This window comes from Hyla sarda, chromosome 5, assembly GCF_029499605.1.
Source record: "Hyla sarda isolate aHylSar1 chromosome 5, aHylSar1.hap1, whole genome shotgun sequence".
In the NCBI taxonomy this organism is placed as follows: Eukaryota; Metazoa; Chordata; class Amphibia; order Anura; family Hylidae; genus Hyla; species Hyla sarda.
In genome coordinates, this window is record NC_079193.1 from 183,436,287 (window position 1) to 183,459,452 (window position 23,166).

Sequence of the window (23,166 nt, forward strand, 5' to 3'; positions counted from 1 at the left end):
TTATTAAGACAGGAGGCGAATATCAGAATGTATTATCCTTCTTTATTTTGCCCATTAGCAGAAAGAATGACAGTATTAAACATGAAAAGAAAAAAGAAAACACAGGTGTCCAAGCACCTAGTTACCATAGCAACTCCCTCCTCCATCCCACCAATCCAAGCATAGACTGCCCTATATAACCAAGCTGCAGCCCCTCCTCCTCCTCTTTCTTTATGCCGTGACTTAGTCCAGCATCGAAACCGCAGAACTCGCGCGACGGCGTCCACACGGAGGATCTTGAACCAATAACGCAGAACGTCAATCTTCAAATAGGAACGATCAACCGGATAGGTCACGCAGCTGACCCCAACAATGAACCGTGGCAAGGCAGAACCATTCTTCAATATCCTGAAAACAACAAAGGTTATAAATAATAACGGGTAGGGGAAACGGGTGGGATGATATTCGCCTCCTGTCTTAATAAAATCAATATTTTCCGTCACTGTACTAGGAAAATCCTCAATTTTATTGCAGACAGGAGGCTCATATCAGAATGCATGTTCAAAGCACAGTACATAGAGAAGCATCATAAATCCATCACAATACAGACATAGACACATGTACAGTAGGTTTAAAATAAAACGTTCGGAATGTATCCTCAGACGACCAGTCGGCCGCCCTCAAGAGTTCCGAAAGCGAGCCACCCGTCTGAAAGACTTTAGTCGACATCGCACTCCTAGTGGAGTGAGCCGTGAATAGTGACACATCAATACCCGCCAAGGACATCGTCAATTTCACCCACCGAGCCAATGTCGGGGAGGAAACTGGTAAATATGGCGGACAATAGGAGATGAGGAGCTGCGCCGAACCCGTCGGACGACGCGTAGTTGTCTTCAACTCATAAGACCGAAGACATCGTACAACACACAATTTCGGACGCGTCGGAAAAGATGGGAAGAAAACCGAACGTAGATCAGTTTTGGTCCTACGACAAATGGAAAAACGAACCCCATCGGGAACAAATTGTTTCCTGGAAATATCCAGGGCCCGCAAGTCTGACACACGCTTGATGGAGACCAGGCATAACAACATTGTCAATTTAAACGACAGGAGTTTAAGAGACAAGTCGTCATTGTCTTCCCATGTCTCAAACATGTGTAATACACTGCTAACATCCCACGTGGTGAGATATCGCGAAGAAGGCGGTCTCTTAAACCGCATCCCCCTCATAAGACGGCCGACAATAGGGTGTTGTCCAACCAATAAGCCATCCACCAACCCAGGAGGCGGAAATAGCCGAGCGATAAACGTTAATCGTGCGATAAGCTTTCCCCACCTCAAAAGACTCCGAGAGGTAATTAATGACCTCCGCTACAGGGGCACGTACGGGATCCAAATCCCGTCGTGAGCACCAACGAAGCCAAAGTCCCCAGGCTGATCGATAAGCCGATCTGGTACCTGGAGCCCAAGCGTCATTGATGAGGTCAGAAGCCGATTGCGAAATGCGGCCCCCAAGCGAAGGTGTCCCGAAATCAACCATGCCAACAGCGGCAGTTGATCGTCCGATATCAAGGGATGAAGATTCCCTGAGGGGTCTCGAAGCAACGTGAGTAGAGGCGGACACAACCTCGGCACATCTATGGCCATCCCCAGGACCTGGGGAAACCACGACTGAGTCGGCCACCAGGGGGTGATCAACACCAGCGTCGCTTCCTGGGACACCGTCTGCCATAATACTCTGGGAATCATGGTAAATGGCGGGAAGGCGTACAGAGTGCCCTGTGGCCACACTTGAAGAAACGTGTCTGTCGCCATGGCGTCCGGATCCGGTCGCCAACTGAAAAATCGTGGCAGCTGTCGATTGAGACGAGATGCGAATAAGTCGATACTCAATGGCCCCCACAGGGCACGGATCGCCCGGAACACCGTTGGCTCCAACATCCAATCGCTGGAGTCCGTGAGGTACCTGGAGTTCCAGTCCGCAATGGCGTTGGAAATTCCAGGCAGATACTCCGCGGTCAACAATTTATTCCGCTGAAGGCAGAATTGCCAAAGGACCGTCGCGAGATCTGCGAGGATCTTGGATTTCGTGCCTCCCAGGCGGTTGATGTATTGAACGGCTGCTACATTGTCCATGCGCAGCAGGATAGAACAATCCGACCTGTGGAAAGCGAAACTCCTCAGGGCAAAGGTGCCCGCGAGAAGTTCCAGGCAATTGATGTGCAAACACATTTCCGATGGTGACCACTTGCCTCCGGACGTCGATGCCCCGCAGCAGGCACCCCAACCCTGCAGGCTGGCGTCTGATTCTATCACCAAGTCCGGTTTGGAATTGAAAATTGTCTTCCCATTCCAAACCTGAACATGACGCAGCCACCACAGGAGTTCTCCCTTGGCTTCTGCGGATAGTGGCACTTCGGTTGAGTAGGGCAAACCCTCCCTCAAGTGCCGGATCTTCAGCCTCTGCAGCGCCCTGTAGTGTAAGGGGGCAGGGAAGATCGCCTGGATGGAGGCTGTCAGCAGACCGACCACCCGAGCGAGCGCCCGCAATGAGACCACCTCTGCACGGAGAAGCTTCCGGATCTCCTTGCGGATCGTAGTCAGTTTCCTCGTGGGCAGACTCAGGGTGGCCAAGTGGGTATCCACCTCGAACCCCAGGAACTCCGTCCGTCGAGACGGCGTGAGTACCGACTTCTCTTCGTTGAGCAGAAAGCCCAACTCCGAGAGCAGAGCGGCCGTCCATTGGACATGCTGCACGGCCAACGCGTACGTGGACGCCATGATCAGAATATCGTCGAGATAGACGATCAGGCGTACCCCCCGGCTCCTGAGCAAAGCCATGACCGGTCTCAGCAGTTTGGTGAAGCACCATGGTGCTGAAGAGAGGCCGAACGGGAGGCACGCAAATTTCCATTTGCGACCTTCCCAACAGAACTGAAGATATGGACGGGAAGAAAGGTGTATCGGCACGGTCAGATACGCGTCTTTCAGATCTATCTTTGCCAACCAGTCTCCTGGTAGCAAAAGATCTCTGAGAAGATGTATCCCCTCCATCTTGAAGTGGCGATACAAAACGTACTCGTTTAAATGTTTCAAGTTTATGACCGGGCGGTGACCTCCGTCCTTCTTTTTGACCAAGAAAATATTGCTCACATAACCCGGAGCGTCCCAAGACACCTCCTGGATGGCGTGCTTCAACTGCAGATCCATCAATTCTGAGCGGATCAGGGCCTTGTCGGCGTCCGCGAAGTGTATCGCTGGCGGCCAACAAGTCTGTATCGGAGGGGAGAGAAATTCTATTTGATAGCCGGTTACAGTTTGCAAGACCCACGGATCGGATGTGATCCGGGACCAGGTCCGGGAAAAATACCCCAGCCTGCCCCCCACAGGAATCCATACTAATGACAGAATAGGTAGTCTCACCTGTGCCCCTGGATCTTGGGTATCCGTGGCTGGCACCCCTCGCTCTCCACGGACGTCCTCTAGGCGGAAAGAATGGAGTTGAGGGCTGTGGTGGCTGGGGAACTGGTGCGTAATATTGTCTGTCAGGCATGTAGTGGCCCCTGTTATAGGGTCTATAGTTGGTGGCACGGCCGGAAGGGCGACCCCTACCCCTTCCAGCCCTGGGGAAAACCTTGTTAGCGCCCACCTTTTTTAAAGAGGATTGAGCTTTGTCAAGGCCCGAGAAAAGGCCAACATACCAACCGTCCGCTGGTGGACCAGGTTCGTCGGTAGCCAGGTGAGTAAGTTGGGGATCCAGCCGCATAAGGATGGATCTCCGGCGTTCCGTAGACGCCGCAGTGTTTGCATTGCCGAGCAAGCAAACTGCTCGTAATGCCCAGCCCCGTAAAATGTCTGCATCAATTACTTCACCTGAAGCGACAGCATGTTCGGCCAATTGTAAAATCTTAGTCATAGGCCAAAGAACATCCAACAATTTGTCCTGAACAGCTTTGAAAGATTTGTCAATACCCTTTTTAGGGTTTTTACCGGTCTTAACCAGATAGCGCACCAGAATGGGGTCCAACTCTGGCGTCATGGCGACATTATTGGACAGTGACGGTCGTGGACACTCCGCCCTCAATTTATTGCGGTTGCGACTATCTAAAGATTTGCGCAGCCAAGCCGAAACATAATCAGCCACCTGTGACATGGGTGTCCACTCCCCCGAACGGGGGTGTTTGATATTCTCCGGGCTGAAGAATGGAATTCCCATGGAATCCAAGATCGCCCCGGGGGCGCTTGTGTCAGCGGAGCTATGTGGAGGAGAACGACTCGCGTTCCCTTCCAGATCCTCGTCCTCAAACTCATACAAATCATCATCCCCAGAGTCTGAGGTGCCATCTGAATCTTCAACAAAAGAGTCGGGCTTATTACGCCTGGAGGACCGAGAGGTTCCACCGGGCATGTCATCCCCATCCGTGGGGTTCTGAGCACTCACAGTGGTATCCTCAGGAGGCACTGAGGTCTTAGTTAGTTTAGAACCACCTCCAATAGTAGGTGTATTGGTAAGGTGGGTATCTAAGTCGGAGCAATAGCGTCTCTTCCGGTCCGACTTGCCGGGTCTTAGTAGGCTGGAAGCCTGGGATTGTATGTGGGAGGCGACCAAGGGGGTATCTGAAGAGGCCGGCCCTTCCCGGTGTTGCCGTGACAACGCCATGGAAACAGACTTTGATATGCTGTCATTGACAGATGACATGGCGGAGGCCAGGGCGGATTGGACCGATGTAGACACCATCTGTTGCAATAATTCAGAAGGGGCTAGGGTATGGTCCTGAGATGAATGAGTCAGCCCACCATTAGGTGGAGATAGCTGATCGTCAGACATGATGTAGTTAAAATATGTATGGATGTACAATATAAGCGTGCACTCCCAGCTGTAAGGAGAGAACAGACAGAGGGGCTAGCATTAACTGCAGTGAATAAATAACATGTAAATATACAAGACTATACAATAAGAGAGAGAGAGAGAAAATGTTCGCAATAAGGCGCAGCGAAAAACCCCCACTCAGTTGCGAACTGGGTAAGGCGATATTAATGTGCCAGCGCCGAATGATGAGCGGAGGGGCCGCGGGGAATCCCTGAGTCGGCGACCGACGAAACGGCCGGGCCGCGCAACCGAGGGACTCGCCGGGGCATCACACAGAAGGCCCCGCACGCAGGCGAGGTAACAGGCCAAAATGCTCGCGAAGCGAACGTGCGGACACGCCCCCCTGCGGCGCGCAAAGCGCTCAGGAGATCTCAGACTGAAAGCCGGAGAAGAAGGGGGGCGGAGTCAGAAAAAATGGCAGAGCGCCAAAGGGGAGAAAGTAAGTGAGACAGAACAACGGTACAGGTCCCTGGGTCTGAAATACCGACCCAGAGGACAAAAAAGGGGGGAACGGATATAGATATATAGATGAATATAGGTAGAAAAACACGGGGAGAGGGGGGGGGGGAGAGAGAGATAAAGATAGAGAGAGAGGGAGAGGGACCCTCGCTCCCCAGAAGCTGGACACAGAAGGCAGAAGTCCCCCAACCCTGGGAGTACAGGGTCAAGGTAGAAATCACAATGTGGGTGACAGGAAAGTAAGGACAGGAATGAGAATTATTAATGCACTTATCTGTTAGACACTGATGCTGCTAACGAGCAGAAAGAAAGAGGAGGAGGAGGGGCTGCAGCTTGGTTATATAGGGCAGTCTATGCTTGGATTGGTGGGATGGAGGAGGGAGTTGCTATGGTTACTAGGTGCTTGGACACCTGTGTTTTCTTTTTTCTTTTCATGTTTAATACTGTCATTCTTTCTGCTAATGGGCAAAATAAAGAAGGATAATGCATTCTGATATGAGTCTCCTGTCTGCAATAAAATCAAGGTATTGCATGTTATAGTCCCCTATAGGGGCTATAACATTGCAAAAAAAAAAAATGTGTTAAAAAAATAGTTAATAAATGTGATTTAACCCCTTCCCTAATAAAAGTTTGAATCACGCCCCTTTTCCCATTGAAAAAAAAAATGTAAATAAAAATAAACATATGTGGTATCGCCACGTGGGTAAATGTCCAAACTATGAAAATATAATGCTAATTAAACAGCACGGTTAATTGTGTAAACGTAAAAAAAATTCCTAAATAAATGTATAATAGGCGATCAAAAAGGCCCATCAAAACGAAAATGGTACCGATAAAAACTTTAGATCATGGTGCAAATAATTAGCACTTATATATCCCCGTATACGGAAAAATTAAAAATGATAGGGATCAGAAGATGACAATTTTACACATACTAATTTTGGTGCATGTAGTTATCATTTTTTTAAAGAAGTAAAATATAATAAAACCTATATAAATTAGGTATCCTTGTAACCATATGGACCTACAGAATAAAGATATGGTGTCAGTTTTACCAAATATTGTACTGCATAGAATTGGAAGCCCCCAAAATTTACAAAATGTTTATTTTTTTTTCAATTTTGACTTACAAATATTTTTTTTTTGCTTTCGCCGTAAATTTTGTGGTGAAATGATTCATGTCATTATAAAGTACGATTGGTGTTGCAAAAAATAAGCCCTCATATGGGTCTGTAGGTGCAAAATCGAAAGCATTATGATTTTTAGAAGGTGATGAGGAAAAAACAAAAATGCAAAAACTGAAAAAAATCTTAATTCTTTTAGTGCTAATCAGCTGCTGTTATGATCCACATGAAGTTAATTTATTTTTGAATTTCCTTTCTGCCTGACCACAGTGCTCTCTGCTGACACCTCTGTCCATGTCAGGAACTGTCCAGAGCAGGATAGGTTTCCTATGGGGATTTGCTTCTACTCTGGACAGTTCCTAAAATGGACAGAAGTGTCAGCAGAGAGCAGTGTGGTCAGACGGAAAAGAAATTAAAAAAGAAAAGAACTTCCTGTGGATCATACAGCATCTGTTAAGTCCTGGAAGGATTAAGATTTTTTTAATAGAAATGATTTACAAATCTGTTTAACTTTCTGGCACCAGTTGATTTAAAAAAAAAAAAAAAAATGTTTTCCAGTGGAGTACCCCTTTAACCCCTTAAGGACACATGACGTACTGGAACGTCATGTGTCCACTCCCGATCTATAACGCGGGGCCACGGCGTGGCCCCGCGTCATAGCGGTTCGGGCCCGGCCTCTAACAACGGCCGGGACCCGTGGCTAATAGCGCTGTGCCGCGCGCTATTAACCCTTTAGACGCGGCGTTCAAAGTTGAACGCCGCGTCTAAAGTGAAACCGAAAGCATGCCGGCTAGCTCAGTGGGCTGTTCGGGATAGCCGCGGTGAAATCGCGGCATCCCGAACAGCTGACAGGACAGCGGGAGGGCCCCTACCTGCCTCCTCGCTGTCCGATCGCCGAATGACTGCTCAGTGCCTGAGATCCAGGCATGAGCAGTCATGCGGCAGAATCATCGATCACTGGTTTCTTATGAGAAACCAGTGATCAATGTAAAAGATCAGTGTGTGCAGTGTTATAGGTCCCTATGGGACCTATAACACTGCAAAAAAAAAGTGCAAAAAAAAAGTGAATAAACATCATTTAACCCCTTCCCTATTAAAAGTTTGAATCACCCCCCTTTTCCCATAAAAGAAAAAACACAGTGTAAATAAAAATAAAAATAAACATAAATGGTATCGCCGCGTGCGGAAATGTCCGAATTATAAAAATATATCGTTAATTAAACCGCACGGTCAATGGTGTGCGCGCAAAAAAATTCCAAAGTCCAAAATAGTGCATTTTTGGTCACTTTCTATATCATGAAAAAATGAATAAAAAGCGATCAATAAGTCCTATCAATGCAAAAATGATACCGTTAAAAACTTCAGATCACGGCGCAAAAAATGAGCCCTCATACCGCCCCATACACGGAAAAATAAAAAAGTTATAGGGGTCAGAAGATGACAATTTTAAACGTATAAATTTTTCTGCATGAAGTTATGATTTTTTCCAGAAGTGCGACAAATTCAAACCTGTATAAGTAGGGTATCATTTTAATCATATGGACCTACAGAATAAAGGTAAGGTGTCATTTTTACCGAAAAATGTACTACGTAGAAACGGAAGCCCCCAAAAGTTACAAAATGGCATTTTTTTTTTCAATTTTGTCTCACAATGATTTTTTTTCCCGTTTCACCGTAGATTTTTGGGCACAATGACTGACGTCATTACAAAGTAGAATTGGTGGTGCAAAAAATAAGCCATCATATGGATTTTTAGGTGCAAAATTGAAAGAGTTATGATTTTTTAAAGGCAAGGAGCAAAAAACGAAAATGCAAAAACGGAAAAACCCCCGGTCCTTAAGGGGTTAAGATTAAAAATTTTCGAATACAAAATGTGTGTCAGGTGGGTAAGCTCTTAGCAGTACTGCCCTGGGGGAGCTTAAATGGGTTATTCAGGAATAGAAAACCAGAGCTAATTTGTATTTAAAAACAGTGGCACATCTGTCCACAGCTTGTGTGTGGTATTACAACTTGGCTCCGTTCACTTTTAATGGATACACAATACCACACAACCTGGGGACAGACGTGGCGCTGTTTTTTTAAAGAAATCAGTTCTATTTTTCTAATCCTGGATAACCCCTTTAAGGTGATTTTTACAAGGTGTAATTTCTGAGTGGAATTCCATAGAAATATTCCACAAGAAAATTCCGCTGCAGCAGAGTCTAATTGATTTAATGTTCTGCAGATTCTGCTCGGAAATGCATTGCCATCTATGGAGAGGGTGCATTTCCAAGTGGTCCTACTGCACAGTGTGAACATAGCATAAGAGAAGAGGAAGGAAGTCTCTAAATCTTTGCCTCGGAAAGCTCCAGTAAAAGTTTCTAAAAAAGGACATGGATACCTGTAATAAAATACATAAGTTGGCATCCGTCATCCACAGTCTAATATGGTATCTGTTTAATGAAGAAATTCTACTATGCAATTCTGTACTACATGTTTTATAGTATACTGTATACCAGCCAGATGCAGGCCACAGACACACTGTTGTCCTCTATCTAACTATGGATTATGGACAGGTATAGTTTGTATGTCAGGAGCTAAACTTAGGGACAGAGCATGATGGGAATGAGGCCTGAAAAAAATTCAGGGAACAGTGGAAAGACCAAAATATGTCAATTTTTCATATACTGGAATGAGCTTCAGAATTCTGTGACTCCCTTACACATTTTGCTATTATTGAGTAATTTAATATTTGTATTGAGACAGTAATATTGTTTTAGATAACTAAATATAAAATAAATAGAATATTTTTCATCAGCATGCCATAAATCAACTATCTCAGTGTACTGGCAGTGACATTGATATGTCCTTTCATTTCCAGCATCGCATGAGGCCAGAAATTGCTCAGCTACTAACACCTCACATTTATGACAAGCTGGAGAACCATGCTTCTGTACTGAGTTATGAAAACATTAAGGTAATTTTTTATTTTTCCACTTCTCAGTATTATTAAGGTTTTTGAAAATAAACTATATGAACAGAAATATATGCACAAATTATAAATATAAATAAAAAGTACAGAATATAAGTGTGCGGTTGTTTGGACAGGAAAGATAAGAAAAATATAGGTAATGAAAGCATTTCAGCATCAGCACTGTTAGGCTAAGTTTCCACTTGTTTTTGTTTTTTTTCTTGCGTTTTTGCCTTTGTGTAGAAACTGCATTTTTGGCCCCATTGGCAGTTTCCCTGCGGGCATTTTTTTAAGAAAAAAAAAGGATGCGGTTGGGATGGGAAAATTTGTAGTTAACAAAATTTATATTTTTTAGAACGAAAATTTTTAGCTGGCAATATTGAAAATGTATGAAGGGGCCATTTAATTGTAAAAATAATATACTTTTTTAATTAATTTTGTGAAACTTTTTATTAATAATGTATTTTAATTATGCATTTTATAAAGTTTCAGTTTTTAACTTTTTTTTAAACTTTATTCTCTTTATTTTATTCATTATTTAGGTACTACTACTACTCCCAGCATGGAACAGACTGTTCCATTGTGGGAGCTATAGTACCACTCCTGACACCCGTTCCGATCATCCTTTATATTCTTGGATGCGGAGCTGCTCTCTACTGCCCTCCGAATCTCTGCTCTGTAATCCGGGCCGGCAAGTGATGGGAATAGAAATTCACATCACTGATTCATATTTGGCACTCAGAGTTATGATTGGCTGGATGGTGCCAGCCAATCACCGCTCTGAGCGGCATATATAAATCAGTGAAGTGAATTTCTATTCACATCAATGGCCGGCCGTATAGAGCAGAGATGTGGAGCACAGAAGAGAGCTGCTCAGCAATCTAAAGGACGATCACAGACTGCGATCTGTCCCTTACTGCAGGTACTACTGCTCCCAACATGGTGCACACTCTGCTCCATCCTGGGAGCTGTAGTACCTGAATTAATAGACAGGTCACTACTGACCCGTTGCAATCCTCCGCTATAATCTACAGAAGCGGGCAGCACAACCGCACTTCTCAGCTCACCTGCACTGTACTCACAGATTCACATATGCCACTGAGTGTTGTGATTGGCCGGAACCATCCGGCCAATCACAATTCTCAGCGTCTAATATGAATCTGTGATGTGAAGAGAACTTCACATCACAGAGTACAGTGCTGGGCAGGGGAGCGGAGAAGAACCACCCGCTTCTGTAGATTATGCAGGAGGATTGCAACAGGTGTCAGTAGTGACATCCGCTGAGATCTGTCTATTAGTACAGGTACTACAGCTCCCAGGATGGAACAGTCTGTAGTACCTAAATAATGTATAAAATAAAGAGAATAAAGTAAAAAAAACACACACACACTTTTTAAAATACATAATTAAAATACATTATTAATAAAAAGTGTAACTAAATTAATTTAAGCCGAAGTTTCCAAAAATGACAATAAAAAATAAATAAATAAAAACACCCATTCTGCCGCATGGTGGCTTTTTTGTGAAAAAAACGCTGCAGCCAGATGTTAGCTGCAAGTCAATAGGGAACTGCAAAATGCCATATCCACTTTTTTCAATTTTGTGTTTTTTTTTTTATCCTTTTGGCGTTTTCCTGCTCCTTGGCATTTTTTTTTAAATCGCAGCATGTTGAGACTATGGTGTTCTTACAGAAATCGTGGCATTTTTCTTCCATAAAAGTCTATGGGAATGAAAAAACGCCAAGAAAAACGCCATGTGGGTTTTAACTTTGGCATTTTTGCGGGCGATTTTTATTCTTTTTTAGACTTTAGCGATCCAAAAAAGGGATGGAGTTAGTTTTTTTGTTACATTTTGTAGGTTACCATTAACAAAAAAATAAATAAAAATACAGATGGAAAAATTGTAGGGAACAAAATTTATATTTTTTAGAACTAAATCTTTATTAATTTTCAATCAGGGACTAATTCATGTGAGTGGGCAGGGAAATAAAAAATGTAGCCCGTAATATTAAAAATAGATAAAGGGGCTTTGTAATTGTAAAATTAATATACCTTTTAACCCCTTGGAGACCGAGCACATTTTTACCCTAAGGACCAGAGCAGTTTTTGCTATTCTGACACTGTCACTATAAGCATTAATAACTATGGGATGCTTATACTTATGAATTTGATTCAGAGATAGTTTTTTTGTGAATATTTTACTTTATGTTAGTGGTAAATTTTTGTCGATACTTGCATCATTTCTTGGTGAAAAATTCCAAAATTTCATGAAAAATTTGAAAATTTAGCATTTTTATAATTTTGAAGCTCTCTGCTTGTAAGGAAAATAGACATTCCAAAGAAATTATATATTAATTCACATATTCAATATTATGTTGGCATCATATAGTTGACATGTTTTTACTTTTGGAAGACATCAGAGGGCTTCAAAGTTCAGCAGCAATTTTTCAATTTTTCAAGTACATCTTTAAAATCTGAATTTTTCAGGGACCAGTTCAGTTTTGAAGTGAATTTGAGGAGCCTTCATATTAGAAATACCCCATAATGGACCCATTATGAAAACTGCACCCCTCAACATATTCAAAATGACATTTAGAAAGTTTGTTAACCCTTTAGGTGTTTCACAGGAATAGCAGCAAAGTGGAGACGAAAATTCAAAATCTTCATTTTTTACACTAATATGTTCTTGTAGACCCATATTTTTTATTTTTACAAGGGGTAAATGGAGAAAAAGTCCCCCACAATATGTAACCCAATTTCTCTTGAGTAAGGTAATACCTCATATGTGGATGTAAAGTGCTTTGTGGGTGCACTAGAGGGCTCAGAAAAGACAGAGCGACAGTGGGATTTTGGAGAGCGAATTTTACTGAAATGGTTTTTGGGGGGAATGTCGCATTTAGGAAGCCTCTATGGTTCCAGAACAGCAAAAAAAAAAAAAACTCCACATGGCATACTATTTGGGAAACTATACCCTTCAAGGAACGTAACAAGTGGTACAATGAGCCTTAAGGTGTTTGTCGAATTTTCAATAAAGTTGAACGTGAAAATAAAAATTAAATTTTTTTTCACTAAAATGCTGGTGTTACCCCAAATTTTTCATTTTCACAAGGGGTAATAGGTGAAAATGTCCCCCAAAATTTGAAACACCATTTCTCTTGAGTAAGGATATATATCATATGTGGATGTAAAATGATCTGCGGGTGCATTAGAGGGCTCAGAAGGGAAAGTGCGACATTCGGCTTTTGGAAAGCGAATTTTGCTGAAATGGTTTTTGCGGGGCATGTCTCATTTAGGAAGCGCCCATGGTGCCAGAACAGCGAAAAACACCCCACATGGTATACTATTTGGGAAACTACACCCCTCAAGGAATGTAACAAGGGGTACAGTGAGCCTTACACCCCACAGGTGTTTGACAACTTTGCGTTGAAGTTGGACGTGAAAATCAAAAACTTTTTTTTTAACTAAAATGCTGATGTTACACCAAATTTTTCATTTTCACAAGGAGTAATAGGTGAAATTGTCCCCCAAAATTTGAAACGCCATTTCTCTCAAGTAAGGAAATACCTCATATGTGGATGGAAAGGGATCTGTTGGTGCGCTAGACTACTCAGAAGTGAAGGAGCGACGTTGGGCTTTTGGAAAGCGAATTTTGGTGAAATGTTTTTGGGGGGCATGTCTCATTTAGGAAGCCCCCATGGTGCCAGAACAGCAAAAAACACCCCACATGGCACACTATTTGGGAAACTACACCCCTCAAGGAACGTAACAAGGGGTGCAGTGAGCATTTACACCCCACTGGCATTTGACAGATCTTTGTAACAGTGGGCTGTGCAAATGAAAAATTTAATTCTTCATTTTCACGGACCACTATTTCAAAAATCTGTCTGTCACCTGTGGGGTGTTCAGGCTCACTATTTCCCTTGTTACGTTCCGTGAGGGGTGTAGTTTCCATAATGGGGTCACATGTGGGTATTTATTTATTTTTTGCGTTTATGTCAGAACCGCTGTAAAATCAGCCACCCCTGTGCAAATCACCAGTTTTTGGCCTCAAATGTACATAGCGTTCTCACTCCTGACCCTTGTTGTGCGCCGTGCAGAGCATTTTACGCCCACATATGGGGTATTTCCGTACTTGGGAGAAATTGTGTTACAAATTTTGGGGGTCTTTATTTTCTTTGACCTCTTATGAAAATGAAAAGAATGGGGCAACACCAGCATGTTAGAGTAAAAAAAAAATTTTTTTTACATTAACATGCTGGTGTAGACCCCAAATTTACCTTTTCATAGGGTAAAAGGGGTAAAAGGAGAAAAAGCCCCTCAAAATTTGTAGCACAATTTCTCCCAAGTACGGAGATACCTCATGTGTGGCCCTAAACTGTTACCTTGAAATACGACAGGACTCTGAAGTGAGAGAGCGCCATGTGTATTTGAGGCCTAAATTAGGGATTTTCATAGGGGTGTACCCGGATGCAAGCGTTACACTTGCCTCCTCCACCAAAAATACTGTACGTCAGTTTTCCCCAAACAGGGTGCCTCCAGCTGTTGCAAAACTCCCAACATGCCTGGACAGTCAATGGCTGTCTGGCAATACTGGGAGTTGTTATTTTGCAACAGCTGGAGGCTCTGTTTTGGAAAAACTGACGTAGAAGATGTTTTTAATTTTTATTGGGGTGGGGGGCGACAGTGTAAGGGTGTAGTGCATATTTAGTGTTTTACTCTTTATTTAGGGTTAGTGTAGTGTACTGTTTTTAGGGTACATTCACACGGGCAGGGGTTTACAGCGGAAAATTTGCTGTATCTCAAACTTGAAGCGGGAAACTTGCTGTAAACCCCCGCCTATGTGAATGTACCCTGTACATTCACATTGGGGGGGGCAAAACTACAACTCCAAGCATGCGCTGACAGACCATGCATGCTGGGAGTTGTAGTTATGCAACAGCTGGAGGCGCACTGGTTGGGATTGGGAAACACTGAGTTAGGTAACAGACTACCGCAGTGTTTGCGCACCACTGTCTGTTTCCTAACACTGTTTCCCAACCTGTGTGCCTCCAGCTGTTGCAAAACTACAACTCCCAGCATGCATGGTCTGTCAGTGCATGCTGGGAGTTATAGTTTTGCAACAGCAGGAGGCACACAGGTTGGGAAACACTGAGTTAGGAGACAGACAATGTTTCCCAACCAGTGTGCCTCCAGTTGTTGCAATACTACAACTCCCAGCATCCCCAGACAGCAGAAGGGCATGTTGGGAGTTGTAGTTATGCAACAACTGGAGGAGAACAGTTTGGAGACCACTGTGTAGTGGTCTTCAAACTGTAGTCCTCCAGATGTTGCAGGACTTCAACTCCCAGCATGCTGAGACTGTCCAGGTATGCTGGGAGTTGTAGTTCTGCAACATCTGAAGGGCCAGATGTTACAGAACTACAGATCCCAGCATGCCTGGACAGTCTGGGCATGCTGAGAGTTGTAGTTTTGCAACATCTGGAAGGACAGTAGTCTCCAAACTGTGGCCCTCCAGATGTTGCAAAACTACAACTCCCAGCATGCCCAGGCAGGTAACCGATGCTGGCGGTCCCCGCAACAGCCCTCGCACATCGCCGCCATTTTCCCCCGCTCTGCCCCGACATCCAGGGGCAGGCAGAACGGGAGAAATGAATGTTCCCCCTCCCCCCCCCCCGCCCTGCAATTCGCCGATTGGCCGGGGATAGGAGGAGGTGGCACCTCTGCCACCTCGCTTCTATCCTTTGGGATGATCGGGGCTGTCTTTGACAGCTCTGATCATCCCTATTTTCCGGGCTATCGGGTCATCAGTGACCCGATCAGCCTAGAATTGCCATGAATTGCCGATCTGAGTTGATGATCGTCGACATGGGGGGCATCCCGTTCCGATCCCCATCCGGCTAGCGGCGGGGATCGAAATTTCCACAGGCGTACAGGTACGCCCTTGGTCCTTAAGTACCAGGACGCAAGGGCGTATCCATACGCCCGTGGTCCCCTACAGGTTAAGGACCCAGCCCATTTTCACCTTAAGGACGGGAGCATTTTTTGCACATCTAACCACTGTCACTTTAAACATTAATAACTCTGGGATGCTTTTACTTTTCTTTCTGATTCCAAGATAGTTTTTTCGTCACATATTCTACTTTATGTTAGTGGTAAATTTTTGACGATCCTTTGAAAATTTGAAAATGTTGCATTCTTTTAACTTTGATTCACAAATACAATAAGTCTACTTTATGTTTCCATCATAAAGTTGACATGTTTTTACTTTTGGAAGACATCAGAGGGCTTCAAAGTATAGCAGCAATTTTCCAACTATTCACAAAATTGAAGGGGATTTGAAGGGCCTTCATATTAGAAATACCCCATAAATGACCCCATTATAAAACTGCACCCCTCAAAGTATTCAAAATGACATTCAGAAAGTGTGTTAACCCTTTAGGTGTTTCACAGGAATAGCAGCAAAGTGAAGGAGAAAATCTTCATTTTTTACACTGGCATTTTCTTGTAGACCCAGTTATTGAATTTTTACAAGAGAGAAATCTCCCTAAAATTTGTAACCCAATTTCTTTCAAGTAAGGAAATACCTCATATGTGTTCGTAAAGTGCTCTGTGGGTGCACTAGATGGCTCAGAAGGGAAGGATTGACAATGGGATTTTGGAGAGTGAATTTTTCTGAAATGGTTTTTGGGGGTCATATCACATTTAGGAAGCCCCTATGGTGCCAGAAGAGCAAAAAACCCACATGGCAAACTGCACACCTCAAGGAATGTAACAAGGGGTACATTGAGCCTTAACACCCCACAGGTGTTTGATGACTTTTTGTTAAAGTCAGATGTATAACTGATTATTTTTTTTCACTAAAATGCAGTTTTTTCCCCAACTTTTACATTTTTACAAGGGGTAATAGGAGAAATTGCCCCCAAAATTTGGGACCCCATCTCTTCTGAGTATGGAAATACCCCATATGTGGACGTTAAGTGCAATGCTCAGAAGAGAAGGAGTCACATTTGGCTTTTGGAAAGCAAATTTTGCTGAAATGGTTTTTGGGGGGCATGTCAGATTTAGAAAGCCCCTATGGTGCCAGAACAGCAAAAAAAAAAAAAAACACATGGCATACTATTTTGGAAACTACACCCCTCATGGAACGTAACAAGGGGTACAGTGAGTCTTAACACTCCACAGGTGTTTGACGACTTTTCGGTAAAATCGGATGTGTAAATTAATTGTTTTTTTACTTTTCACTAAAATGCTGGTGTTACCCCAAATTTTTCATTTTCACAAGGGGTAATAGGAGAAAAATCCTCCCAACATTTTTAACCCTATTTCTTCTGAGCATGGAAATACCCCATATGTGGATGTAAAGTGCTCTGCGGGTGAACTACAATGCTCAGAGGAAAAGGAGCGCCATCAGGCTTTTGGAGAGAGAATTTGTTTGGAATGGAAGTCAGGGGCCATGTGCGTTTACAAAGCCCCCATGCTACCAGAACATACACACACACATGTGACCCTATTTCGGAAACTACACCCCTCACAGAATGTAATAAGGGGTGCAGTGAGTATTTACACCCCACTGGCATTTGACAGATCTTTGGAACAGTGGGCTGTGCAAATGAAAAATAAGATTTTTCATTTTCATGGACCACTGTTCAAAAAATCTGTCAGACACCTGTCGGGTGTAAATGCTCACTGCACCCCTTATTACATTACGTGAGGGGTGTAGTTTCCAAAATGGGGTCACATGTGGGGGGGTCCACTGTTCTGGCACCATGGGGGCTTTGTAAACGCACATGGCCTTCAATCCAAGACACATTCTCTATCTAAAAGCCCAATGGCGCTACTTCTATACTGAGCCCTGTAGTGCGCTGCAGAGCACTTTACATACACACATGGGGTATGTATATACTCAGAAGAAATGGTGCTACAAATTTTGGGGGGCTTTTTTTCCTATTACCCCTTGTGAAAATGAAAAATTTGGGATAACATTTTAGTGAAAAAAAAAATAATAATAATTTTCCCGTCCAACTTTAACAAAAATTCTTCAAACACCTGTGGGGTGTTAAGGCTCACTATACTCCTTGTTCTATTCTGTGAGGGGTGTAGTTTCCAAAATGGGGTCACATGTGGGTGTTTTTTTTTTTTTTGCGTTTATGTCAGAACCGCTGTAACAATCAGCCACCCCTGTGCAAATCATTTCAAATGTACATGGTGCTGCTGAGCCTTGTTTTGTGGCCGCAGAGCATTTTATGTCCACATAAATTTTGGGGGTCTTTTTTTCCATTTACCTCTTGTAAAAATGAAAAGTATAAGGAAACACCAGCATGTTAGTGTAAAAAAATTTTTTTACAATTACATGCTGGAGTAGACCCCAACTTTACCTTTTCAGAAGGGGTAAAAGGAGAAAAAGCCCCCCAAAATTTCTCCCTAGTATGGAAATACCTCATATGTGGCCCTAAACTGTTGCCTTGAAATACAACAGGGCTCCGAAGTGAGAGAGCACAATGCACATTTGAGGCCTAAATTAGGGATTTGCATAGGGACGGACCCGCATGCAAGAATTAGACTTGCCTAAATTACCCTACAGCAGTGTTTCCCAAACAGGGTGCCTCCAGCTGTTGCAAAACTCCCAGTATGCCTGGACAGTCAATGGCTGTCCGGTAATACTGGAAGTTGTTGTTTAGCAACAGCTGGAGGCTCCGTTTTGGAAACAGTGCATACTGGGAGTTGTAGTTTGCAACAGCTGGAGGCTCCTGCAGGCCCCTGCAGCCGTCGCTGCCATCTTCCCCTGCTCTGGCCGGACTTCTAAGGGCAGGCAGAGCAGGAGAAATGAACTGTCACCCTCCGCACCTGCTGTTTGATTTGCCGGTCAGTCCTCACTGGCCATTCGCAGGGGATACGAGGAGGTGCCACCTCACTCCTATCCTTCAGGATGATCGGGGCTGTCTCTGACAGCTCCAATCATCCCTATTTTCTGGGCGATCGGGTACCAGAGACCCGATCAGCCCGGAATCGCCGCAAATCGCCTATCTGAATTGATTCGACTTGTGTGTGTGTGTGGGGGGGGGGGGGGGGGGGGCAGGTGTTCTCAGGGGTCCCAGGCATTTGCATGGGTCCTTAAGGGACTCTTCCAGTAATGTTATAAGTACTGTTTACCATTGTGAGGTCATTTTAAAGGAGGTTTTCTATTGTGCTATTAGCCATGAGCACATTATGCAAAAATAAAAACTACCGTGTTTATCGGAGTATAACATGCATCGGCCTATAACACGCACCCTCATTTTTCCAAGGAAATTTGGGTAAATTTTTTTTTAACCAAAATATCATTGTTAAAATAAAGGTGCATGTAAATGTGTGTATAACCTTATAAAGTTTTTCTGGCCCTGCAGAAACCGCTGCGGGTCAGTGATTTAAGGCGGCCTCTTTAAATCGTGTAACTGCAGTAGCTTCTGCAGGGCCAGAGTCCTGCCCCCGCTCAATTCCTATGTCCCTCCCTATCCCCGGCTTTCATATTTACCTGTCGGAGCACTCTTGCTGGCTCCGGTGGCGTCCTGCGTTGTCGCTGTGTGCTGACGAGTGGCGTCCTCAACGCGATGTCACTTGTCAGTGCGCAGCGCACAGTGACAGCGCAAGATGCCACCGGGAAGTTTTCTGACACTTTTGTGCACTTTCTAGGATGCAAATCCTGTTGCTATGCCCAAAACTGTGATAATTTTGCAGCTTATAAAAAGCCACTGCTTCTTCACTTTCCATGCACAAAACCTGTGATACTCCGATAAAGGGATACTTTTTGGACCACTTAGAAAAAGCCATTGCTTCTTCCAATACCTCTGTGTTCATATAGACAATGGCAGGCATCTGCATCCAAAAAGGGATATTCTTTGGACAGGGATAATCTTTTAAACTTTATAAGCCCCCTTAGGGGACTTGAATGAGGAATTATTCTATTGAACTGCATTGATGTATGTGATCTGTGCTCTATTGGTAAAGCCTGCTCTAGACAGACTCTATCAATAGAGTAGGATCCGGAGCCAGAGAAGACTAGGTAAGCCCTCCAGCTGCCAGACCTCGGCATCTAAATGATTAATAGCAGTGCCATCTTGTGGGGGCTGCCGGGTATGGCATGGGCTTGAATCACGAGACCACTCTATACGTCATTGAAGTGTATATATGTCAGGGCAGTAAAGTAGAATAGTATACATTTTTAATAATAAACCTGCATAATTAGAAAAGTGTGAAAAAAGGTCCCAATTTAGCCTAAGGACATGTAAAGATGATGTTGTTTTAGGTCCAAAAAATCTTTTATGGATCTGAGCATACTTTGGATTTTTAGTTTGTATGGCACACCATTGGACATGGATTTAGTTAAATTTGAATTTATTTGTGACCTGTCTAAAAAAAAAATAAAAAAAATACATGAGGGGAGATTGACCAGTTGCCCATAGCAACCAATCAGATTGTTCTTTTATTTTTAACATGGCCTCTGAAAACAAACAAAAAAAGTGATCTGATTGGGGAACAGGGCACTTTTCCTTTGCACAGGTTTTGATAAATCTCCTCCTTGGTTTCTACATTAAATTTTCCATGTGGCAGGAAGTTATCCAGGAATCTAAAAACAGAGCTAATTTAAAAAAGGGCTCCCCGTCTGTCTCCAGGTTGGGTGTGGTATTACAACTTGGCTCCATTCACTTCAATTGAACTGAGCTGCGGAACCACATCCAACCTGGAGACAGTGTCATGAAGAGTCTTTAAATGGTGGTGTAACTCTATTTGCTTATAAAAAAAAAAAAGTTTGTGAGGTAACATGAATGTCATTATGATTTACTCATGTATGTTTTCAATTGCTAGGGTGTTTGTCACAATCTCTTCTTTGTGGACCACAACCATCTCGAGGAACATATTAAAGAAGGCAGGAGTCGTCAGAATGCCCATGAAGCCGCTTTTGTGAAGTCACTTTGCCTCTATTTCATACATCAAGGCTACTCTCCATCACAGATAACAATACTCACTACTTATTCAGGGCAGCTTCATTGTTTACAAAAGAAGATGCCAAAATCTCAATTTCAGGGCATCAGGGTATGTGTGGTTGATAAATATCAAGGTGAGGAAAATGAAATTATCATCCTCTCACTGGTGAGGAGTAACCTAGAAGGCAATGTTGGTTTCCTTAAAATACCAAACAGAGTATGCGTTGCTTTATCAAGAGCTAAGAAGGGATTATTTTGTATAGGAAACATGGAATTATTATCCAAAGTACCACTCTGGAGCACAATTAAGGATGTATTACAAGAACGCGGTCTTATTGGCAAGGAGTTAAAGCTCCAATGCGTCAACCATCCTAATACTGAAACATATGTATCTACATCTGCCGACTTTGATAATGTTCCATTAGGTGGATGCAAAATTCCTTGTCAATACAGATTAAACTGTGGCCATGTTTGTCCACTTTTGTGTCACCCTTTTGATCAACAGCATAAAGAAGTTGTATGCAGAAAGCCTTGTACGAAAAATGCTTGTGAAAATGGGCACAAGTGCAAGAAGTTGTGCAGTGACCCTTGTGGTAGATGCGAAGAGCTTGTACCAAAGGAGATTCCATTGTGTGGACATATCCAAGATGTTCCATGTTCAATACTTCCAGAAATATTCTGTTGCAAAGTGCCATGCATAAAGATGTTACAGTGTGGCCACAAATGTGTCCGATTATGTGGCCAAGACTGCACCAAAAATTGTCCTGAAAAGGTAACAGTTACACTGAAATGTGGTCACACTGTTAAAACATTGTGTCACATGAAGTCAGAGGTAGAGTTGTCTGGCACCACACTGAAATGTCATGTGAAATGTGAGGAAAAATTGGATTGTGGACACATCTGCCCTGGAAGCTGCAGCCGCTGTGGTGGTTGTGGCTTTCACTTGCCATGTGCAGAACCTTGTGGCATTCCACTTTACTGTTCCCATAACTGTGAAGAAAAGTGTGGCACTGGCTGCTTCTGTATTCGTGCTTGCGAAAAGTCATGTTTTCATGGAAAATGCCCTAGGAAATGCAGTGAACCCTGTATTCCTTGCACAAAACCTTGTGGGTGGATGTGTGGGCATAAAAGGTGTACAAAACTTTGCTGGGAGCCTTGTGATAGAGAGCCATGTAATAAACCTTGCAAAAAAAATCTTAAATGTGGTCACCCATGCATTGGCTTTTGCGGAGAGCCATGTCCAAAGAAATGCAGAGTCTGTGATCCCGACGAAGTGAAAGAATTGATCTTTGGAAATGAAGCAGACCCTGATGCCCACTTCGTTCAACTTATGGACTGTCCTCATTTTTTTGAGGTGACAAAATTCTCAGAATGGATGAGTGGGAAAGATGCAGACCAAATTATTAAACTGAAGTCTTGCCCAAAATGTTCAAAACCCATCAGGAAAAATTTACGATATGGCAATTTGATCAAGCAAACCCTTTCTGATTTGGAGAAAGTTAAAGAAAGAATCACTTATAAATGGATGAATGGTTTGGAAATGTTCCTTAGTGAAAATGACACCGAATTACATAACTTTCCACAGCTAAATAAGACAGTGCAGCAGTTGCAAGATGGCAACCTTACTCTGCGTTCACTGATGTTAGTAGGTGAGAAGATAACATTCTTGCAAAAACTTGGAGCAATTAATAATAAGATTAAAAACAGCCCTAAAGTTCTAGTCAAAATGCTTACTGATATTCATATTATTTCTGATGCCATTGATAAGTCTACAAGTAAACATGACATTATAAAGAAGTACTATGATTTATTCCGAATGGCCTTAGAAGTGGAGGCTAAGAAGCACATGCCAAGGGTTTTCCTTCAGAAAATTGAATCTCTGATCCGAGAGTTAAACTCAGAAAAACACATCATGTGTTTGGATGAAATATTTGCTAACCTGCAAACACTTCCAAAATCCATGGAACTTATCAATATAGTAACGAAAAAACCAGACATATTTGACACAGAACTGCTAAAGCAAGACTTCTGGCACAGGTGTGAAGCAGGGCATATCTATACTTCCAATGTAGATGAAAACAGTAGCTGCCCCCAGTGTAGTTTCAGTGATGAAAATGGCGATGGAGATGAAGCTCAAGATTAGTTGTTCTTTCAAGTGACACAAAAATCTACACTTTATACTACAAAGTTTTTTTATTATTATATAAAATATAAATATAAAAACATAAAAGATGTATACACAAAGAAAATTAGGTTACAAGGTATAAACATCATATTATATAACATTTATTTTTACTCATCATTTTATGATTTAAATAGCAGAGATTACATTTACGACTGGTTAACAAATAGAAAATAGATAGAAATAGTAATAGTAGTAAATAGAGAATTTCAGCAAATTAGAATTTTACATTTCATAAGATAGCAATAAAAAAGCTGAATTTTTTTTAACTTCGTTCCTCATGTTTAATTATTTTACGGTCAGTTTGTTTATGTGACTTTAGTAGATTAGTTAATAACTGCCAGATCTGAGGTTAGAAAAAGTAGAAAAACATTATGAGGTCCATGAATATTATTAAAGGGGTACTCTGGCCCTAATACATCTTATCCCCTATCAAAAGGATAGGGGAAAAGATGTCTGATCGCGGGGGTCCTGCTGTTGTGGACCACCGCAATCTGTCATTCAGCACCCACCTTTGTGAGCTCTCTGCAGCGCTGGAGGCTCCGAGTGTGCAGCGTGAAGACCACGAGGCCAGAGTATGGTGACGTCACGATACTCCGGCCCCGTGGTCGTAACGCTGAACACTCGGAGCCTCCAGCGCTG

At 43.1% G+C, this 23,166-nt stretch overlaps 2 protein-coding genes across 2 annotated transcripts in view; one reads left to right on the forward strand and one right to left on the reverse strand.

The window, feature by feature from the left end:
• The window catches only part of LOC130273669 (NFX1-type zinc finger-containing protein 1-like), a 136,986-nt gene extending 114,054 nt beyond the window's left edge, over positions 1-22,932 (forward strand). The window contains exons 18-19 of the mRNA XM_056520850.1: positions 9,293-9,388; positions 20,224-22,932. Coding sequence (XP_056376825.1) covers positions 9,293-9,388; positions 20,224-22,485 — 2,358 coding nt within the window. The 3' untranslated portion in view covers positions 22,486-22,932. The remainder of the gene's footprint in view (positions 1-9,292; positions 9,389-20,223) is intronic.
• LOC130273668 (uncharacterized) lies at positions 54-5,505 on the reverse strand. The gene is made up of 2 exons (XM_056520849.1): positions 3,403-5,505; positions 54-387 (listed from the first exon to the last, which is right to left on the reverse strand). The coding sequence occupies exons 1-2, from the start codon at positions 4,805-4,807 to the stop codon at positions 380-382; spliced, it is 1,413 nt and encodes a 470-aa protein (XP_056376824.1). The 5' UTR covers positions 4,808-5,505; the 3' UTR covers positions 54-379.
• Positions 22,933-23,166: the final 234 nt, after the last annotated feature.